General features: G+C 37.0%; 1 protein-coding gene across 3 annotated transcripts in view; it reads right to left on the bottom strand.

The window, feature by feature from the left end:
• Window positions 1-948: 948 nt before the first annotated feature.
• The window catches only part of csnk1g1 (casein kinase 1 gamma 1), an 85,178-nt gene continuing 63,608 nt past the window's right edge, over window positions 949-22,518 (bottom strand). The window contains exons 8-13 of one of the 3 annotated variants that reach the window (XM_031897807.1): window positions 22,341-22,425; window positions 21,675-21,823; window positions 20,614-20,721; window positions 12,582-12,692; window positions 11,975-12,081; window positions 949-3,062 (exon numbers count right to left, since the gene is read on the bottom strand). In XM_031897807.1, coding sequence (XP_031753667.1) covers window positions 3,005-3,062; window positions 11,975-12,081; window positions 12,582-12,692; window positions 20,614-20,721; window positions 21,675-21,823; window positions 22,341-22,425 — 618 coding nt within the window. In that variant the 3' untranslated portion in view covers window positions 949-3,004. 3 annotated transcript variants of the gene reach the window in all.

Raw genomic sequence — 22,518 nt, 5'->3', positions numbered from 1 at the left:
TTTAAATGTTAATGTTGCTAGCATAAACCAGCAGAATAATAGAAAGGTGGTCAAAGCGTATACCCCCTCATATGGAATCTGCTTGGCCCACAAGCAAATCGATCAAATACCATGCTGTGATTGGCCTGTGTATAGGTTGCCTTTATCTTATTTTTGTTACTGTTGTTTTTGACCTCTGCTGGTAATTTTGAAATTGCAGTACGAACCTGCCTAACATACAGTATATACAATGTTTTAATAAGGGGGTTAAATAAACATTTATATACATGTTGCTTTTCATGCTAAATAAGAACCCTACTGTTCTTTATTCAATTTGTAATTCCCATATTTTAAAATCCCCTTATGGTTTCGAGCTGTCCTCTTACATAAGATGTTTGAGATAATTTCGTAATTGGTCTTCATTTTTTTTTTTATTATGAATTATTTAGCTTTTTGTTCAGCAGCTCTCCAGTTGAGAATTTCTGCAGCTGTCTAGTTGCTAGGGTCTTGTTTACCTTAGCCACCAGGCAGTAGTTTAAATGAGATACAGAAATATGAATAAGAGAGGGCCTGAGTAGATAAGTAACAAAAAATACAATAACATTAAAAACTGTAGCCTCACAGAGCAATCGTTTTTGAGCCACTGTAAAAGCATGAAAGAGTCAGAAGAACAAAGCAAATAATTAAAGAGAAGACCAAATGAAAATTTGCTAAGAGTTGGTCACTTTATACAGTAACATACAAAAATTTAACTTAAAGGCGAACTAACCCTTTAATGAATAAAATGCTACTGTGTTTTACTCACCTCTACAATAGGATAATTGGTCCTGAAAAGCCTTTCTTGTCTCTATTCATTCACTGCTTATTTACCCAAAGCAGTTAATTTGAATGTGCTCTCTAATAGCCACCACACACACACACAGAAATAAATACACAACATAAGAAAATACAACAGACACACTAATACTGCAATATTGTCTTGGTTTACACACTTTGAATAGTGCTTAAATATTTGCAGAAAAAACAGTCCTTCATTTAATCAGGTAAGCAACAGTTTGATACCTTCACCGACAATTTTAAACAGCCAAACATTTATTTAAGTTTTTAAAAGGAAAAAAGCTTTAAAAAAATTCCCCTTATAGCTACAGTGCAATGCGATACTCTAAATTAAATATACAGGTAAAATAAAAATTACAAATGAGAGGGTGGTCTTTGTACATTGCAGGTAAGTGAAAAGATTCCTGAGGGGTAATCCATCCGCACTGAATGGAGGAGAGGACTAAATAAAAGAAAGATTAACGGAAGGCCCGGGTTCACCTCAAAACCCAGAGAGGCATCTTCAAGAGGTGTATGTATCCTTGTTGCAAAGCGTTTGGAATTTAGTATTCAACCACTTGGCAGAAAAAAAAGGCACTGGACCAGTAGGGACACTTACTGTTCAGAAATCACCTATGGTTAACCCAACCTCACTTCTGCCAAACAATGGCTTTTACAGGGTCAGATGAATATTGCATCAGTGTACATAATGCTGGATTCTTAGTATTTCCTCCAACAATTGAGGATTAAAGTATTAGAACAAGGCTGGCTCTTAACAAAAGATTTTGTCAATATTTTCTTTTCAACATTTGCCTTTCAGTAGAAGGCCTTACATATAATCAAGGAATTACCAGATTTAGATTATTTTCAATTTACATTTTGTTCATTTTGTAAACATCGAGAACAGGAAGAGGCAATCCTTGGCACTCCAACTGTTGCTTAACTACAACTCCCAGCACCCCCCAGCAGCTAAGATGTAAAGGGGATGTTAAGAGTTCTAAGCTATGCATAAAGGAGCTCCACATGGTGCTGACCTAGAACCAGCCCTGTCAGGTGAAAAAGCATTAGCAGGAGTTTACTTCCTTTAAAAAACTGATACATAAAAGCAAGGAAAACAAATTCACAGTTTTCTGCATCAAAACTCAGTGTATCTTATAACACATGGAAAAACAAGCCTTACCCTCCACAATAATTTCAAAGAAATCAAACAGTATATTGTGTTTTTTTTAAGGAAAGGTATTGTCTACAATACCATGCTAAAATGACAGAAAAAAGTTTGTAGGCTTCTATTAAAAGAATAATGTTGTGAAAACAAAAGCAGGAATTCAAGCATAGAAATGTATTTTATAGAATCAAGTCCTTTTGTGATTTCTATTGGATTCTCCCCTGAAGCAGCAATACTAAATATTAAATCCTCAGTTTGACTTGGGGGGGGGGGGGGGTGAGGGGTTTCTGCTGTATACATAAAGCTAAGCAGGGAGACAGGGCTCCAATATGTTACATCCTGAGTCTCACTCGAAAGAGTATGTGCGACAGAGCAGACAGAACGCACATAATTCTTATAAAATGTATATTTATGTTAAAGCCAGTAGTGCAACAGAGACTCCTTGGGGCATCTAACCATGCATGAAGCAGCCCTTCTAATGTGGAATGCTCAGTAATTCTCTACATTGTATTTCGATGAAGAGAAAAAAAAAAAATGAAACATAAAAGGAGGGACCAGAAAAAAAACCCCCAAAAAAGACAAACTTCAAAAAGTAGTCAAATCTCTTTTCCCCACATCCTGTCTTCGTGGTCAAGGTGGAGGTAAAACAGGGAGTTGAGGTGCAGCCCTCAGCAATGAGTATAAATCATTAGGCTTGAAACAGGCAATTCAGGAGTGCATTATTAATGCAGGTAATACAAAGTATTGTGAGGGCATGGTCCCTGCCAGTCCCTCAACAGAATTGTAGGCGCGACCCTCCATCTCATCACTCTCTCAGAGGGCTAAACCTTATTGCACCTTGTCTCAGGAACCGTTTTGCGAGCTGGCTGCAGCTTAATGCAGACATCTTTGTTTTCATTTTTTTTTTTTTTTTTGCCTTTTTTGTTTCCCTTGAATGGTAAGCCACATATAACCCGCATACTCTTTCCCCAAATGCCCTGGAGTCATTTACAGAGCAGCTCTGCATGTCAAGTTCAACAATCTCTTCCAGAAAATTCTGGCAGCTCACTTGTGGTGTCGCTGCGAGTGGTTCTTCCTTTTCCTCTTAAAAAAACAGCAGCACCTACCAAAGCAGGAAAAAAAAAAGAAAAAAGGACAACATAGGTTAGATTGCTTCCATTGGTACAGTTTACTATGGATAGTTTGTTCATTAACTTTTATATAGCTGATGAGGTCCATTTGACTCAAAAGCAATTAAGGTACAATATATAGGAAATGTGTACAGTACAAAATACCAGTTACAAATCTATTTAAATAGGCATTATCGATGCAAGTAAATATTTTCATAGTATTGTCTGATACTAAAGATAAATACTGTACAGGATTAACAAAACCTATGTAAATATTTAAGACTTGTAATACAAATTAATATTTAACAAAAAGTGTAGTGTTTCATGATTTTACGGTTTAAGGGGGCATTATAAACATGCACCCCAAATTTATGTTTGTCCTCAAAATACCAAAAAAAAACAAAACAAAAAAAAGCTAAATAATGTTGCTGATTTCCACCAGAATTTCTCAGACTCAATCACTAGAGCACAGATATGGAAACTGAAATGTGTGGTGCAGACTAAAGACACCTGTGATGAGCAGTGAGGGAGAGAGTTTTTGTACATGCAGACATTATGCAGTGAGAGAAGGTGTGCAAGCAGTGGGCAAACACTCTGGCACACAAAAAACAAGAGTAAAGGATTACCAAGAAGTGGATATTTGCACATTTAGGACATAACATACCAACCTTATCCTGCTAACCTCAAGGCCGTTCGTTTCTTGGACAAGTCATTAGACTCTAAGAAGACTGCAGATGAAACTTGTCCCTTTTCATATGTGGAAATATACAACTACACTGTGCATTTAAAAATGTTAATTTGCTCTATAATGTTTAGACCAAACTATAAGTGCAGTACACAACAAAAAAATCCTTCAACTGATGGTGGATCAGGGAATCAGTCTGGCTGAAGAATCCACTAACTTCAAATATCTGACATCCTTGAGTTAGGAATAATCTATGAAGCACCAGCCAATGGTAGAACATAACACTACTTGTACCCGGTCTGTTCTTAAGCTTGGAAAGACAGCCAATGACAACTTCCCTATAATGTAGGTTGAATAGTACAGTTTTAGGAGGATACTTATTTTCCTCAGAATTATGAATTTGTATGCATTATGAATTTGCTTGATATTAACAGGGAGATGTGATGTTAACTTTCATTTTGCTGTGGAAGGGAGTTAGCAGTAAGAAACACAAAAAAGGATGTCTATACAAGCATTAAAATGAATTTTTTTTTTCTCCCTATGCAAAAATGATATTTTGCCATGAAGCCATTTCTGCTTATTTTTTTGCCTTCAGCTATCTGCAATACAACGTGATCCCTAAACTTCCCTCTTGGCAACAGTGAAGCTTATTAAGAGCAATGGCACATGGTACGGTTTCTAGCCTGCGCTTAGGGGCATATTTATTATGCTGTGTAAAAAACGGCGAGAAAAATCGGCAGGCTTCGCCGTGTAAAATGGCGTAAAATCGGCGTAATTGTTTATGCGTTTTTTCTTCCACCAGAATTTATGCAAAATAATGGCGTAATATCCGGCGTTCAGATGGCAATCTTTCCCATTTATTTTACACAGCTTTTTACTCCGTTTTTTCTGCAAATTAGTTTTACACAGCATAATAAATACACCCCTTAATCTTCTCCAGGGTGGGTAACAAACTTCCAAAACGACCTTTCCACTGAACTGACTACAGTAAAACATTTGACTCTCTTAACCACTGGATAATGCACAAAGCAATCTCTGGCAGTTACACGATGCAAATATTATACTAGAGTCAATTGACACTGGCACAAATGGAAAGGAATTTTCATTTGTCACCATGCTGGAGGAGATTAAGTGTGGGCAACAAAACATAACATGTGCCTTTACCCTAATATTAACCCAAAGCTAGATAGAAGACTCTCCTGTTATATTTAGTCCTATGAAACTATGGATAGGGCTAGGGATCAGCAGCCAGTACTAAATAAGCAGATGTATAATGTTGTATTTCAAATGATTTCTCTGTTGAAACTATCAAATTCAATAAGTTGTTGCCACTTCAACATCAGCATTAGGCTACAATACAGTACAGTAATACTTCTGCATGTAGGTGATGTTATAAAGGGAATATTTCTTCCCCCTCTTATAAACAATTTCAATGTTAGTGAAAAGAGTTTGATGATCAAATTAAAGAAAGGAGGCACAGGCTCATTGCTTATATAGAGGTCATAGAAATCCAAGGTGACTTAATATTGCTGATGAAAATACATAAATACATGTGTTCAGTGAGTCATTAAACACATGGCACCACTAAGTTCTGAATAGAGTGGTAACATAACTAACCAACATTAAAATAGGAAAAAAATGCATCCCAATATTGAAATAAGTCCCTAAGCAGTTCCACGAACATACAAATGCAGCAGGCAGAGTGCATTTATACAGGTTACACATAACATTACAGCATTAAAAACAGTCTGTAACATATATATATATCCAATACATAGAAAGTACTCAGGGCATGAAAAACAGTCTTTTATTCAGTCATCACATCTACGATTTGGATCACCACAGGATCATCTTTAGGATCCTGATGACGATCCTGTGGGGATCAAAACGCATAGATGTGATGACTGAATAAAAGACTGTTTGCAGATTTCATGCCGTGAGTGCTCTCTATGTATTGGATGTGATTTGTTGGTCAGCACCCGGCTGTTGCCTATGGAGTGGTGAGTGCCGATACTGGAAACTGTATATATATTCTTAGGAGTCTGATGGCTCTTGTTTAAGTGGTTGTTTCCCTTTAAATGAACTTTTAGTAAGATGTAGAGAATGATATTCTAATACTATCTGCACTGGTCTTCATTTATTTTTATTTGTGGTTTTTGAACTACTTTTAGTTCTTGTTCATTCTAGAATTTTAGTGGCTATCTGGTTGCTAGGGTGCAATTTACCCTAGCAGGCAGTGGTTTGGAATATGAATAGGAGAGGACCTGACTAGAAGTATAAATAATAACAAGTTACAATAAAACTTTAGCCTCATAAAAGAATAGTTTTCTGACTGCCAGGGTCAGTGACCTCCATTTGAAAGCTGGAAAGGCAAATAAGAGGGCAGCAAACAATTCAAAAACGATTAAAAAAAAAAATGTAGACCAACTGAAATCTGCTAAGTACTGGCCATTCTAGAGCTTACTAAGAGTTAACTTAAAGGTGAAAAACCCCTTTAAGTATTAGCCCTGCTCAAAGTTCTGGGCTACAGGAAAGCAGCAGGTTGTTTCATGAATTTGTTTCTCACTAACGCTAACCTCAATGTTTCTATGCACAGTAAGCAGAGGGAGAGCTGAGAAGGGGAGAATGCGCTGCAAAGAATCACAGGATTCCAGAAAATGGTAGCGATTATTAAATGGAAGAATATTAAAGATAGCTCTGTTTTTAAGGGAGGAATCTGACAATTAGCTTTTGTATTTTGACTTTACAACCCCTTTAAGATGATGTTTTGGCGAACAGTAGTACTAAATAGAATAGTTTTACAGGAGAAGGGCCTTGTCAATTGTTTGCTCTATAGTTTTATATCACACTGAAAAACACAGTTCATCCTTTAGTTCACTGTCAAAATTTTTTAGGGTAGTAAGCCATTTAAACATATACTACGCATTAGAGGACAGGGATTTTTTAAAAATTATGTAAGTCAATAAAATCTATGGAACTATTGGCCAGTGATCAGAGGCGGGCCAAGTCAGAAGGGCGCCCTAGGCGATCCGAGTGGCCACCTCACACGAATGAACGCAAGCACACGCTGTACAGGGGGGAGCGCAGGGCGCAAGGCACGCAGCTGCCGGGCTGAGTAAGAGATCCCGGCACAGAGGTACCTGTCAAGTGCCTCCTCACTATTGTGCCCTAAGAAGGTGCCTCTTCTGCCTACCCCTATTTTTGGCCCTGGAAGTGATGGCCATGCAATTTTATGGAGGCCAAATCCTCCAGGTAGACAGTCCAACACAAACATAAACATTAGGTTCTGCACTAGGGTCACTTAATTAAAATTTTCATTAATGAAATAAAGATCAATATTTCAGTGCTTGCTGATGACAGAATATAATGTAGAACAATACAACCTACACATACATGACCCATTTATACAGCAAGATCTGAAGAAATTACTAATTTGTATAGGGGGTTAAAACATTTATGTGCTACTAATACCCTTTACGAGATTCAATAAGGTGAATTCTTTAATAAAAGGGCCTAGAAGTATTTGTGGATAATAAACATACCTGTAGCAAACACTATCTATCAATTATTGTGTTCCTATCTTCTGTATAAAGCAGAAACAACTGGTAATAAATTGAATAGTGGATGTCTGCTAGAGAAGAGGAGCATAACAGAGCTTCCTAAACTATATGGGTTATCTCCCATTGGGAACACAAAGCAGTGTATGGGGTGGGGTGGGGGGGGGGGGGGGGGGGGGGCAGCCTGACATCAAATAATGGTGAGACTTTCTTTTATTTGTTATCCTGTAGAATTATTGACCAATGCTTTTCTATAGCTGTAACTGTGATATAACATATGGCTGCAAATTACTACATTAGAAGAAAAGGAGATCTTTGGGTAAGTTACATTTGTTTCTCTCCTTAGATATGCTGAACTAGTAGAGGCAACAGGTTTAAACCAATTGGTTACACTTTTAGCAAATGAGAAAATTAACGGTTACTGTGGATCCACTGAATTACAGCACTGATTATTAGCATTGTATGACACATGTATATGGCTGGCCTACCTTAAGGTACAAAGGCTGAATTTTTCAGGTTAGTATGTGCCTGGGAAAAACCCACCACACACACAAGCACACAACATGGAGAAAGCATAAATGGTGAACATGTCACCACTCTTTACATATGCAAGAGAGTGTCCCAAAGAAGGCAATTAATGTTTTTTTTTACATTTGCATAAACATTGTTGAAACTTACACACTGGGTTTTTGAAGCACAACTAGGGCACATAAAAAGTACATACAAAGTTTAGAAAGTATAAGTCAATAATAAATTAGACAAGATTGTATTTCTTAGAAAAGCTAGCCCTAAAACAGGCCTGTGGGTGTCAGAGATACCCAGTACACACAGGGCTTACTGGTGTGGGGGCAAATAATCTAATGCTAGAGAGCAGAGCAATTCCACTTTGCCTATATGTACTAATCACTAAAGCAAGATGATTTTAGCCATTAAAGAATAAGTAAACCTTTTTTTTTCTCCTATTAATAAAACTACTATAAACAGCTTCCCAGATTTGTCTACATTTGTCCCTTTGTTCTTTCTGACCTGGTTCCTCAGTTAAAAGTGAAGCTCCGCCCCCACTTCCTGTTCAGTTCTCTCATTTCATTGACTACCTGTAGTCGAAGTGGAGAGCCTTCTGCGCATGCCTGGAGGCAGCAGGAGTCAGTTCTTGCATTAGCAGGATTTTTTTTCTTGATGAGAGACCAGAATAGGAAGTGGGGACAGAGCTTCACTCTGAACAAGGAAGGAGAGGAATCAATCAGCTTGTAACTGAGGAACCAGGTCAGAGAGAACAGAGGGACAAACGTAGGCAATTCTGGTAAGCTGTTTAAAGTAATTTTATTAATAGAAAAAAAAAATGTACTTATTCTTTAAAGCCCTTTAACTTCCTTTTTTATTTGACTCATTTCTCTAATCCCTAATATTTATGTTTTTGGGAAGAGCACCATGTATTTACAGAAACATATATATGTATGTACATACATACACACACATATGGATATATATCTGTAATTAGTAACAGGTGTTCCAATTAAACATGCACTCCGCAGCTATACTTATTTATATATTTATGCACATCTCCTAACACCAGTTGTATATTTCAGATTTATTACTGGGATATTTTAGCTTTTCAGACAACTTGGCCTATTCTACAGTAAAAGAATCACTGAACAACCATAACATGACTAAAAGGGGCCTTCTCAATGGTGTGTGCTCTGCAGAGAGAGAGACTCACCACAAGTTGAGCATTTTCACGCAGCTAAAGTTTGGTAAAAGACAGAAAGAAAGAGAGAGATATTAATACACCCAAGAAACACAGGATATAGAATGGGGGATGCAGCCATGCAGACAACATGCCTTGCAGGTTGTAAAAATAGTAGGAAATTGCAATTAGGTGAAGAGATCCTGGGGCTATCACAATACAATCTAGTTTATCTTTAAAAACTGCTCAACGTCTAACTCTGAAAGGGAAAGTAAAGGCTTCTCACAAAGTTTAGTTATACAGTTATAATCCCTAAGTAGAATTGTGTTAGGCGCTAGCTATAAGCTCCAGTTCCCCCAGGCGTGTGACAACAGAATGTCTGATCATGTTTAAATCTCTGTGACTGCCACAGTTTCCTTCTGCAGCAGAAGCCAACAGGAAACAAGTACACATGGTGCCTAAAAGAGGCCTCACTGGTAGGCACTATGTATACTTACCTCCATTACCACTGAGGGAGAGTGTGCAGCAGCAATGATTTGAACATGATGACACAATGGGGCTGATTCATCAAAGTAAGAGTTCAAATCCCGAAATTGGTAAAATTCGGATTAGATACGATAATTTCTGATGATCGGAAATGTCACAAATATGCTTATGAAAAATCTTATAAGTTATGATAATATCGTATCGGTGATCCGAACTTTTCGTATCCGAACGATTGTAAAGAGCGGGAAAACCTTTCTGACTTGGCCTCAATGGCACTCTGCAGCTCCAACCTGGCCAAAGGAAAACCACGATACCGAAGCTTGAATGAATCCAAATCTTTCGTACTCAGGGCGACAATTGTATTGCTTTTTGGTCGCGCTTTTTGTCGCAAAGTACGAAAAAGATGCGCTAATGTAAGAAAAGGTCGCAGAAAACACGCAAAAGTTGTAACCTTTAAAAAAAATAGCTTACATCTCTCATACAATTCTGAAGATATAATACATATATATATTAGAATGTTGCCTATTCCCTAAACTTGCTAGGAAACCTTTATTTTCCCTTTCAAGGAACAAATCATTTTTGAACATTTCTCCATTTCATACATAAATGTTTCCATATATCCACAAAAATGAATATATACACAGTATGGCATGTGCTGGGTTTAGCTGGGTGAAGGAAGTCATTTCTGTAGTCCTTATTTAGTCCTTGTATTTGTTTCCTGCCCAGGAGTGAATAATGGAAAACATTAGTTCTCCAATCAGGACAATCAGCACATACTATAAAGTTCTATAAATACAGAAAATGTAACAGACATACACCAGTGAAAATGACAATGTACGTTTTTCCACAGGGGAGGCCACTGCCAATATATATCCATTCTCTGAACACTGGCCCAAACTGAAAGTGCAAGTATATGCTTTTCTACAGATGACACCATTCTTAAAGTACACAAATACAATTTTTAATTGATTTTTTTTTTCATTCTTTAGTTAAAAAGTTAACTCCATATTGTCAAGAATGAATAGTAAGCATAACTACTGTTTTGGGTAATACTAATTTTACTATTTTAAACTAGTACTACTTTGATCATTAAAAAAGAAATCTTTCATTACAAGACAAATATGTCTAATCACATACTATGTTTTAACAGACTAGCAGAAGCTTTTGTTAGACTCTGTTGATGGGATAACAAGACATTACAGGATGTGAGGAGTGCAAATAATGCCTCCATAGTTTTTAAAATATATGGAAACTTTTATATATATATTTGGGAATGTCTCAGGATTTAAAAATGAGAAATGATTGTTTTCATTTAGAGATTATACCAAGCACACTATGTTCAACCTGAGCCTTTCTGGCGGTTGCAGAACTACGCATTTCATCAAACTTCAAAAGCCCACAGCAGTGGCAGGATGCTGGGTAGTTCTAATAACAGCTAATTGAAGAGTTATATTCCCTAACTTTTCATTTATTAAAAATACTCATGGATTTACTGTCACTAGCTCTACTATGCTAGACACCATCCTTTTTATATAATCCCAGAATAAAAAAAATGTCTCAAACAGAAAGCATAAAATATTGTTTATGACACTTAAATTAATTGAAAATGAAGCAGCTTCCTTTATGAAACTACATAAAACTATAAGAAGCATACAAAGACAGCAACACCAAACATTAAAATGTGCTGGTGATAGACTGAACAGCACACAAGAATGCAGTCAGACTGGTCATTTCAAGATTATATTATCATTCAGCATAATGCCACATACTAGTCTATAATACATTTAGTGCAGTGTAGCAAACTAGTAATTAAACAGCTGACCTTTAGGGCTCTGGCACACGGGGAGATTAGTCGCCAGCGACAAATCTCCCTGTTGGCGGGCGACTAATCTCCCCTAATTACCATCCCACAGGCAAAAATGTAAGTCGCCGGTGGGATGGCATACGCTGTGCAGGCGATTTCAGCAAATCACCGAAATTGCCTCGCGAGTCAACTTCGCCGATTTGCCGAAATTGCCTGAGCAGCGTGTGCCATCCCACTGGCGACTAACATTTTCGCCAGTGGGATGGATGGTAGTTCGGGGAGATTAGTCACCCGTGACAAGGGAGATTTGTCGACTAATCTCCCCGTGTGCCAGAGCCCTTACAGAGTGGCAGAGAAGGGACATATTATACATCAAAGCATTAATGGGAGAGTAACCAGATTTACTCTTAATCCAGCAAAACCATAAGAAGAAATAAAAACAATTCCAACTGCAGTAAGCAAAGCAACACTGGGTCTTTGTGGCTAGACCTTGAATCATTACAGAGGGTGTCTGAGCGACCTCATGCAAAAGCAGCTGCATTAAAATGCAGCTGTAAATGGTTGTATGAATGTAGATGCTTAAGAAAAAAAGTTGGTAGACTAAAGGATTGGATGAAGGACAAATGAGAGCCAAATTATGTGAAACATGCAAGCACAGAATCAGGTAAGTAAGGAGAATGAGTACATACTTTGCTTCCTCCACAACCTCCACCTCGGCCTGCGCTGTGATCGGTGCATTGGAGTGACCTCCCGTTTGGTCATCGGCATTAAGCTGCCCATTAGTTGAACTCATTACCTACACCAAAATGAAATCATAATTAGAACATGAGTAACACATCCTACAACGAAAAAAAAATTGACTGCCTGTATTTAATCATGTGGATAATTTGGGTCCAAGTGTAGAGAGTTAAAGTTTTAGTTTTGATTTGTTTTTTTTACAAAACTTGTCACACTACACTGTACAGTTGCCCTGCACTTGTAATAATAGTGCATCTGCTTTAGAAACACTACTATAGTTTAAATGAAAAAGCTGCTGTGTAGCCACAAGAGAATCAATTTAGTTTGAAAAAGAAGACAAGACACAGGTTACATGGCAGATATGCTCTGGAAAATTGAATAGAGATTCCTGCGTAAGAATTCATCCCATTGTATTCTACAGACTTTATGTTATTCTGTAAAAGTTGTGCAATGTAATTAAAGCATTCCAAAACAAAATATATACAGCTTTAGAACCAATAATCCAAATAAGCTGCCTAAAATCACAACTTAACAGTCTCATTGCTCATTGTCTAATACCTGCACGGATCCCCCATGGCGGTCTGATGCCAGGTGAGGTACCAGGTAAGCGGGATGAGCCTGCCGGCCGACCTGCAAGTCCCAAGCTCCTCTGCGGTCTGGCACGCCCGTCTGCTCAGAAGTGTTAGGAAGCATGCGATTGCGAGATGTGGAGGCGAGGGATTGGATTTGGGAAAAGGGGTATCAGCCAGGCCAAAGCAATGGAAACATATCACTGTGTTAGTGAAGGTGAGTAGAAAGCACAGCTGTGATCATGTGCTGAAAGCATAGCAAAGTATTAAGCCTTCTCTTTGCCACAAAAGTATATTCAAAGTTCAGCTTTTATGATCAAGAGAGGATTGGCATGGTAGTGTAAGCAAAATATAAATATACAAAGTAACAAAACCATAAGCAAGGGTAATTCTTTTTACAATGCTCTGAAGAATCAGTCCGAGTACAGTAACATCTAGTTGCTAAGATACAACTGGAAGGCATCCACGCAATATCTCTGAAGTATCACGTAAACAATGGGACACAAGAAGTCCAGATTATATTAACGAATCTCCCCCAAAGGCTGCACATAACAATCACACATACCCAAGCAGATACTAAGGGAAAGCAAATTAATGGGTATCCTAAAATTGTGCTTATGAATGGGTAAGGCGATCAAGGCTCCTTGCTTTTGAGAAAGCCTAAGACTTAAAGGAGAAGGAAAGGTAAAAACTAAGCTTTATCATAAATGTAAATACAGCCATAAGCACTTGCAGAAACACTGCACTGATTTATCTGTCAAAAGAAACAGGATTTGTTGTCTCTTTGTTTTCCCGTGCCAGAGACATGTAGCTCTTTTCTCTCTCCTGCTCCCCTCCCACAAGAATGCTAAGAACTCCCCCCCCCCCTAGGAATCTGGATCTGAGCCAATCAGCAGGAAGCTTCCTCATAGAGCAAGTACACCAGGCTTGGTCTTGGTGCAGGAGTGAGGCATTATGGGAACTTTCTTTACACAGCTCAGCGTTTTTTTTCCTATGAGGCTTCTGATCATCTGAACAGGAGAAATATGGGGAGACTTAAGGGCACTATTGAGAGGACTGAAGGTATGCCTGCAGCTTGAGATTAACTCTTTATTAGCCTTTCCTTCTCCTTTAAAACGTACACAGTATACCTCCTTGATCATGAGTTTAATGAATAGGGTTGCAAAAACCACACTTTTTGCTTATTCTTTAATTAATGAATCTATGAATGTCCCCCTTGCTGCTGCTTGACAGCATGTCACCATTGCTTTTGGCATGGAAGCTCTACCATGGAAACACTGAATTATATACATCATACTATATTCCCTATATGATATGCTCATGCAACTTCTCAGTGAATTCTTAGGCTTATTATTTGCCACTGGCCCTTTAAGAAGTCCATTAATGTAATTTTCTCAACAGGCAGCTCTTCTATGCTTTTTAATTACCTAATACATTTTCAAAGAAGCTACCTCTGAGTTTCATGTAAAAACAGTTGACTTTCTGCTTTTATTTGTTCATGGAACTTCTCAATTAATTCTTAAATCATTAATAAATAATTTAAATTAACTACAGGAGGGGAATTATTACTCTATATATGTATTTAATGTTACTGGCCCTTTAAGAATTACATGGGGACATCTGCTCAACAAATCTTATCTTGGGGGCTTTTAATGTTCAGCTGCAACCCACAGCACTATCTGGTCCCTGATTCTCCCAGTTAGGGACAGATACATCCAAATTAAAGGAACAGTAACACAAAAATATTTAAATATGTTATAAGTCACAAAACATCTCTAACATTAGGTCTAGCCTTTCCCCCCTTGCCTTTTTAAATGCTTCATGTAGAATTTTAGTGACAAACTGCTCCATAGCAGCACAGCGAAAATGGGTGCTTGAATTCCTGTGTGCACTGACCCAGAAGTTGTCTTCGTGTCAGAGGACCTTTGACCCTTAAGCTTTTTATCAGTATATGCAGTTTAAATTTATGTTTCTATTGCTTCATACAGTTTGGGGGGTAATGTTGCGATCATAAATTTAAACTGCATACGCTGATAAAAAGCTTAAAGGAACAGTAACACCAAAAAATGAAAGAGCTTTAACGTAATAAAAATATAATGCACTGTTGCCCTGCACTGGTAAAACTGGTGTGTTTGCTACAGTAACACTACTATAATTGATATAATAAGCTGCTGTGTAGCCCCGGGGGCAGCCATTCAAGCTGGAAAAAAGGAGAAAAGGCACAGGTTACATAGCAGATAACAGATAAGCTCTGTAGAATACAATAGTGTTTTATCTGTTATCTGCTATGTGCCTGTGCCTTTTCTCCTTTGAATGGCTGCCTCCATGGCTACATAGCAGCTTATTTATATAAATTATAGTAGACTTTCTGAAGTAAACACACAACTTTTACCAGTGCAGGGCAGCAGCACATTATATTTTAGTTACTTTTATACACTTTCATTTTTTGGTGTTACTGTTCCTTTAAGTGCCGAAGCATTTGAAAAAGGCAAGGGGGGAAAGGCTAGACCTAATGTTAGAGATGTTTTGTGACTTATAAGGTATTTAAATATTTTTGTGTTACTGTTCCTTTAAGTTACTGAATAGAGCTTACTTTACAGCATATCACCTGGCGAAGCTGTGAAAATGCCTGCAAATTGTAATGCTATATGGGGCATGTGGTTAACAAGTTAACAAAGGTAAATAAGCGTTTATGAAGTACAAATGTCAGATCACGGCTTCCCCTGGCTCATACTATTCCTGTCTTTACCTGCTATTATCACCCTTAATTTTTATAGTACCAGCCTAGTCCACAGAACTTTGCAAAGATTATACACCACTCAGTCCCTGCCCCAGGGGAGTTTAAAAGCTAAATGCCCCTATTACATTTATACACACTAAGGTATTTTTATGAGGAGCCAATTAACCTACCTGTATGTTTCTGGAGTGTGGAAGGAAACTGTAGGAAAAACCCAAAAACCCATGGATACACAGCAAGAACATACAAATTCTTGCAGATAGTGACCTGGCTGCACATACATACATATATTATTGGGCAATTCATAAAGCCTCTCAATTCTTGCATGTGGCATCAATAATTTAGCTGTTTTGTTTATCCTGTTAGCTTTACTGCACATTTCCTCTAATGGCAGAATGTATAATCTATTATTAAATACTGTGGTCCTACATTTTGTTCTGAGCTAGCCTCAATCAACAAGCAGTTTTTACATGTTCCTGCATTTGCTTGGGTATCTTTAGGTACTCCAGTATCCTCACACACTTAATAAACTTGCTTCTAAGCAAGTTTATTGACGCACAGAAAGATTAACTGGCTTAGTAAATTAATAACCATAAAGTGTGCCAATGTTATTTAAAAAAAAAAAAAGATTATGTAAAACTGTATAAGTTAAATGTATACAGCTATAAGAGAGTTACATGAAGCAGCCAAAATGTTTACGCACGCCACCCAAAGCTATTAAACACAATAATTTTAGCCTCCTTGTGGTCAGTATCTAGGCTGCAGTAATGTACCAAATCTCTAAAACAGTTCATATCTCTCCATGTGTAAATGTAAACTGGGCAGAAGTGAAAATATTAAATGCTGAAACCGGTAACCAGTTTTGATTATCATACATTAAAGGCCAGGATTTCTTTATACAGAATTCTCAGGACCTGGGGTTTTCTGGATCAAGGGATCATTCTGTAAACTGGATCTCCATGCCTTAAATATACTAAAAATCATTTAAACATGTTAGGATCAAGTACAAGGTACTGTTTTGTTATTACCGAGAAATAGGAATTCATTTTTTAAAATTAGAATTATTTGGGAAATGGCCTACCCGTTATTTAGAACTTTCTGGATAATAGTTTTCCGTTTAACAGATCCCATACCTGTATAAATTTAGAGGTAAAATGTTTTATTTCTGACTAATAAATGTGCTCTTATGCAGTGTTTCCTCTAATTCTGCAAAGATATTACTTTATACATATATTTTAAACTTATGTGTGTATTTTTAAAAACTGTGTCAGAATATATATATACTTGATATTGGTACTTCAATAAATCTCTACTTGACTTTTATACACCTGCCTAAAAGACCACTGAGTGCCTGTTCCTATATACATGGTTGTTTCTGATTCCCCTAGCTGGGTGGTGCACTTGACTTTGGTGAGTTTTTATGGACTAGCCTATAAGGCTCTCTGTTACTGGTACTTCAATACATTTCTATTTGACTTTTATACACCTGCCTTGAGGACCACTCATTGAGTACCTGCTCCTATATACACAATGGTTGCCTCTTACACCAGTGATATCCAATTTTTTTCAAGCAGTGGCCTAGTGGCTGTTGGCAAATATAATATGGTAATTAACTGCTGATACTATAGAACAGGAGTGGGCAAACTTTTAGGCTCAGGGGCCACATTGACTTGAAAATTTGACAGGCGGGCTGGGCCAGCACCAGACTCTGTCTCCACTCGTCAGTCCCCTAGGTTTTGCGTTGCTGCGCTTACATGCAGTATTGACGCCAAGTCTTGCGTGATAAGACTTGCGAGTCTGGATTTTCTGAAGGCATGAAGAGCAATCTGGGACTGTGGCCTCTGTTAGGAAAAGTGAGACACACCAATCCTTGGCTGCCATATTAAAAAGACCAATGGGCTGGACGTGGCCTGCGGCCCATAGTTTGCCCACCCCTGCTATAGAATCATATTTAATTTTACAGACCCCACAGGCAGACTGGATCACACTGGCAGGTCACAGCTGCCTGCTAAACTGATAAGATATTTGCACCAGTTGCAATTGCCAGAGGATTGTTCAAAAAGATTTGTGGGTAGGATATTTAAAAGTATTACCATATAAGGCAAATAAAAGGTATTTTATATTATCATGGCTTGGGAAATCTCCTGGTTTATTTTGGGGCCTCTTTTTACCCTGTATTTGATGTGCTAGAATTCTGCAGCTTCCCTTGAAACTTCCATGTACCAAGAAACAATACAGGCAGAAGCATTTCGTAGCCATGAAGAAAAAGGAACACATCTAAAGCAAAATGTATATAAAATGCAACATGTTGCATTTTATATACATTTTGCTGTAGATATGTTCCTTTTGCTCACTGATGATAGGAGCAACAAGCTATACCAGTTATCAGCCATACTAGTTATCTCCCTGATTTAATTTAAGGCAATGTAGCCACCCCAAAAGAAATTCTGCCTAATAAAGGAAAGCAACATTCTAAAAAAAAATCTATTACTTAGTTAATTTGGGTTAAAAAAAAGACCAAAGTCTATCTTGTTCAACCACTCCAAATGAACCCCAGTGTACAGATATACACTCATTACAAATCTTTTTTGTAGATGTCATTTCTATTGTAAGCAGTATTGAACTTATATTGAAAAGTTGCTTAAAATTACATTTTCTTTTACTAGGAAAAAATGTATTTTTGGGAACACATGTCCATTAATGGAATACAGTATAAGCAAACCAAATTAGAAGCTATATAATAGTATGAATTAGTTGTTTAAAGAAAGGAAAATGTTAGGCTGAGTAAGTAATCTAAATAAACTATTTCATTATTCACAATCATCAAGTGCTATGTGTGAGGTTAATTAATTAAATATATAGTATAGTTTGGGTTCCTTATTATAGCTGCCACAGCTCCTCTGTGACAAATAAAGTATTAACTAGAAATATGGAGTAACATAATTATGGAAAAACCTCTTAATGACCTGTAACCGTAACAACATTAAGTGAAAGGACTGCCTCAATGAACAAAGTAACAAACTGCTAAGTGTCAAGGTATAACAGATCATCTTTTAATACAGATGCCATAGTGGTTCTGACACTCCTGTAACAGGTGTAGATGACACAAAGATGAGCATTTGCTTGATTTACTCGTGGGGGTCCCTGTTCTAGCTCCATGCACTTCCTTCTGACTCATCACTGGAGAAAAAAAAGAAGGAACCCTCGTCTGAAGGCATAAGAAAGGATGCTGAACAACCCTGAAGTCATCAGAATGGAACAATATAGACACAAAGTGGGAAAGGTCATGAAGAAAAACACAAAACAGAAAGATTATATTTTAAGAACAGAGAGATTTTTAAATTGTAAAAACACAAAAATGTAACCTTTTGCCAGCTGAAATGGATGGAGTGAGAGAGGATTAAAGACTGTCCAAGGAACAACAGTTAAACAAACCTTTTTGGGTTCAAACTTTAGGTAGAGTTGTTTGTTTTGTTGTGTATGTTAATCCCATACAAAGGAGTACAAGATGTTTTAAAAAGTTTATATCTTTGTTGCAGACTGTTGCCAAATTGCATCTTACCTGTGGAACATCGGCCCCACTGTAGTTGCTGCCAGACCTGTTCCAATACCCAGTTGATTGAGCTTGTCCAACATTTTATGATATATTACCTATTATTATTTATTATATCCTTATTTAAATGCACCTAATTTATATAAACATTCTATATATCATGTTAAATGTAAATTCACTTTAAAATTAATATAGTATGATGAAGAACGTAATATTATAGGACACTTTGTGCTGACTTCCATACTGCAATTCTTCATTAATAGGGAAGAAGTGTGTCATACAGATGCATGCTTCCCATTTTACAAGAAGACACTAGTGGCAGTTACATAAGTGGTATTAGTATACTCGTCAGAAACAAGATTATATGTCAGAACATTCATCCACTGACAAACTGCAGGCTGATGTAAATTCTGATAAAGGTATCTGAATCACACTGTCAGACCTATAGCGAGATATGCTATATTAGATTAATTTAATCCCAATCCAGTCATCCTAACTAGAATCAAACAAATCTTTAAGAGGTGCATAAAGACTAAATGTAAACATAACAAATGTAATACTTTTCAGATTCACATTATTACTGTTCTTGTATTTCAAGGTACTTTCCATAGTAACATACAATAACTGGGCACTTTTTCTTTTTAATAAGTTAAAATAGCCTGTCACATGGCAGGAAATTTGACTTTTAAAAGTAAATTATTTTCCCAACACCACCCTATTCACCACTGAATGTTGATTTCAGGCAAGATTATTTCTGTTTAACATATCTGAAAGTGCTGTTGAATGAGAGAAAGCAATGTCCTCTGACAAGCATTTGCTTTTTCTCTACTTAATGATATCTCTCTAACAATTGATATTATGAACAGGAAACTGATTTTGGCTAATTACCTGGATTCTAGGATCAACTTATTGTCTTCAATGGCTAACTAGAAGGTAAATATGGGAAGGAATCACAAGCTATTTTCTGGTTTCTATGGCCATTGACAGTTGTAACTAGTTATTATTTTGAAAACCAGTTAAACAAGAGTTAAACAAAAAACAACCGCTTAACTGCTTACATTATCTTTGCCCACAATATAGTAAAAGGTAATTTTTAGGTAAAATAATTTTATTATAAGTTCTGAAAAGGATGAAAAGTATATATTACAGGTATATAGATGTCAAATAATCTTCTGACTTAGAAGCAAGTTACAGATTTCCAGAGTATATAAGTAGAAGCAGCAATTACAAGCATGTGTAAATAGATTTTAAACAATTTGCCCACACATACACTGCATAAGCAGCACTTATTTGGTACTGCTATTGAGGAGTCAGCATAAGAAAACATTATTTAATTAAGTACTCCATACCATGGTACACAACAAACAGTATATTCTTTTGAATTTATAATTACAATATTAGTTTAATTTGAAATCTATTTAGCCTTTCAATTGCAAGGGCAATGTTACCAACGGACTGATTCTTTTGAGGAGTTTAGGGCATAAGTGTTGAGGTACAAATTCAAAAGAAAAGGAAAATGGTTGACTCCAGTAATACAAGGTATTTCATACAGATTTTTTCCAAATGTTTATTGGTTTAAAAGAGACTTACAGTATAGTAAAACCTCTCTGCAGTGAATGCGGTTAATGGCAGGCAAAGCAGCAGAAAGATGTGTGCTGACTATGCTGGACACGAGGGTTGGAGAGATTTAAAGGAATAAGTTATTCTCTGTGTAACTACAAAGGCACTGACCTGATTTCTCAAGGGCTGTGTTTGTGATGGTCGCTCCCTGTGCCCATGGCTCTCCCTGGTTATTGCAGAGGTCCCAGAATCCACATGCACAGATCCACCTGGGGTAGGCTAAAAGATGCAAGAGAAATAAGTGTCTCCCCACTTTATAGGTTAGAAAATTCCAATAAACTGTAACCAACATTGCATACTACTAAACTCAAAACCATTAAGCTTAAAGGAACAGTAACACCAAAAAATGAAAGAGCTTTAAAGTAATAAAAATATAATGCACTGTTGCCCTGCACTGGTAAAACTGGTGTGTTTGCTACAGTAACACTACTATAATTTATATAATAAGCTGCTGTGTAGCCCCGGGGGCAGCCATTCAAGCTGGAAAAAAGGAGAAAAGGCACAGGTTACATAGCAGAAAACAGATAAGTTCTGTAGAATACAATAGTGTTTTATCTGTTATCTGCTATGTGCCTGTGCCTTTTCTCCTTTGAATGGCTGCCTCCATGGCTACACAGCAGCTTATTTATATAAATTATAGTAGACTTTCTGAAGTAAACACACAACTTTTACCAGTGCAGGGCAGCAGCACATTATATTTTAGTTACTTTTATACACTTTCATTTTTTGGTGTTACTGTTCCTTTAACATTCCCCGTTATTGCTATCTGACAATAAGAAATCATAATATGGACAGTAAAGACTAAGATCAATTTTGGCAACACAAAAGACAGTGACACAACAAAGAATTGTCCGAATTCCACCTCCGTCTGTAATCTCAGCACTGCCCCTCGTCTGTGTGTGTGTGCTTGTGGGTATTTTTTTCATCCTATGTCCGGTTTGCATTCAGCAGGGGACAAGGTCAAGGTCATTTGTATCAGAAGCTAAGAATAGTATGAACTAACAATTGGCAGTTTCACAGTTGTCAATATCTCTTAGCTGTCTGTTTTGCATGCCAAAGCTGAATTCACAGGCTGACTTAACAAAATGCATTTCCCAGTTACATTTTCCCAGATTTCACACCATTTCTTTAGGGTCCCCTGAAAAATGTTAAACGGGAGTTCTCCTACTCACAATTGGCCTGCCAACCCAGTCGTAAACATAATCAAAGCTATATCCTTTTCTTTCAAACAGCTCTGAGAAAAGTGTCCGTAGATAATCGTAATCTGGTTTCTCAAAGAAGTCTAACCGTCTCACATATCGTAAGTAAGTGGCCATCTCCTCTAAAGACAAGAGAGTGAAAAGGTGGAAAATTAGTGTAATCTCAAACAAAATGTCAAAGTGTCAGTAATTTTTAAAAACTTAACATTAAACAATGATCCCTGTGCTAGGTAGAAAACATTCAAACATTTTTGGCCCATTTGCTACATATAGTCATATGTGTTACTGCTTATTGGTATATATAAAAAGAAGTTATAAAAAAAAATTTATTTTAAACATCAGAGATGTTTATCCATAAATATAAAATATCCAAGAACAACCCATAAAATATTTCCTTTTAAACAATGTCTTAGCGTCAGCACTTATAAATGGTGCTTAGTGATGCCATGTGTCAAATGGCTTGCATATATTAAATAAAGAGCCCTGATTGTAATTACCAGTTTACCATACCATTTTTACTTCATAAAAAAAGTATCATACAGTTCCAAACAGTCATATTCTTTAACGCAGATATTAATACATGACTACTGTTATCAACAAGCTGCCAAAAATAGCCCCAAAACAGTGAGGTTTTATTACCTGGGAAATTCTCACAAAGAACCTCAACAGGGGTATTTCGTTTTGTATCTCCAATTTTTTGATAACGCTCCTTCAGGGTGTCCGCCTTTTGAAGGGTAGAAAAAAAATACAGAAAATGGCCATAAAATATATCTTATATAAATAGCTTTGCCTTAATAACAAATCGACAATATATTTT

The sequence above is a fragment of the Xenopus tropicalis genome, chromosome 3 (genome assembly GCF_000004195.4).
Source record: "Xenopus tropicalis strain Nigerian chromosome 3, UCB_Xtro_10.0, whole genome shotgun sequence".
In the NCBI taxonomy this organism is placed as follows: Eukaryota; Metazoa; Chordata; class Amphibia; order Anura; family Pipidae; genus Xenopus; species Xenopus tropicalis.
Note: the sequence above shows the minus strand (reverse complement) of the source record. Positions and strands in the feature narration are given on the sequence as shown.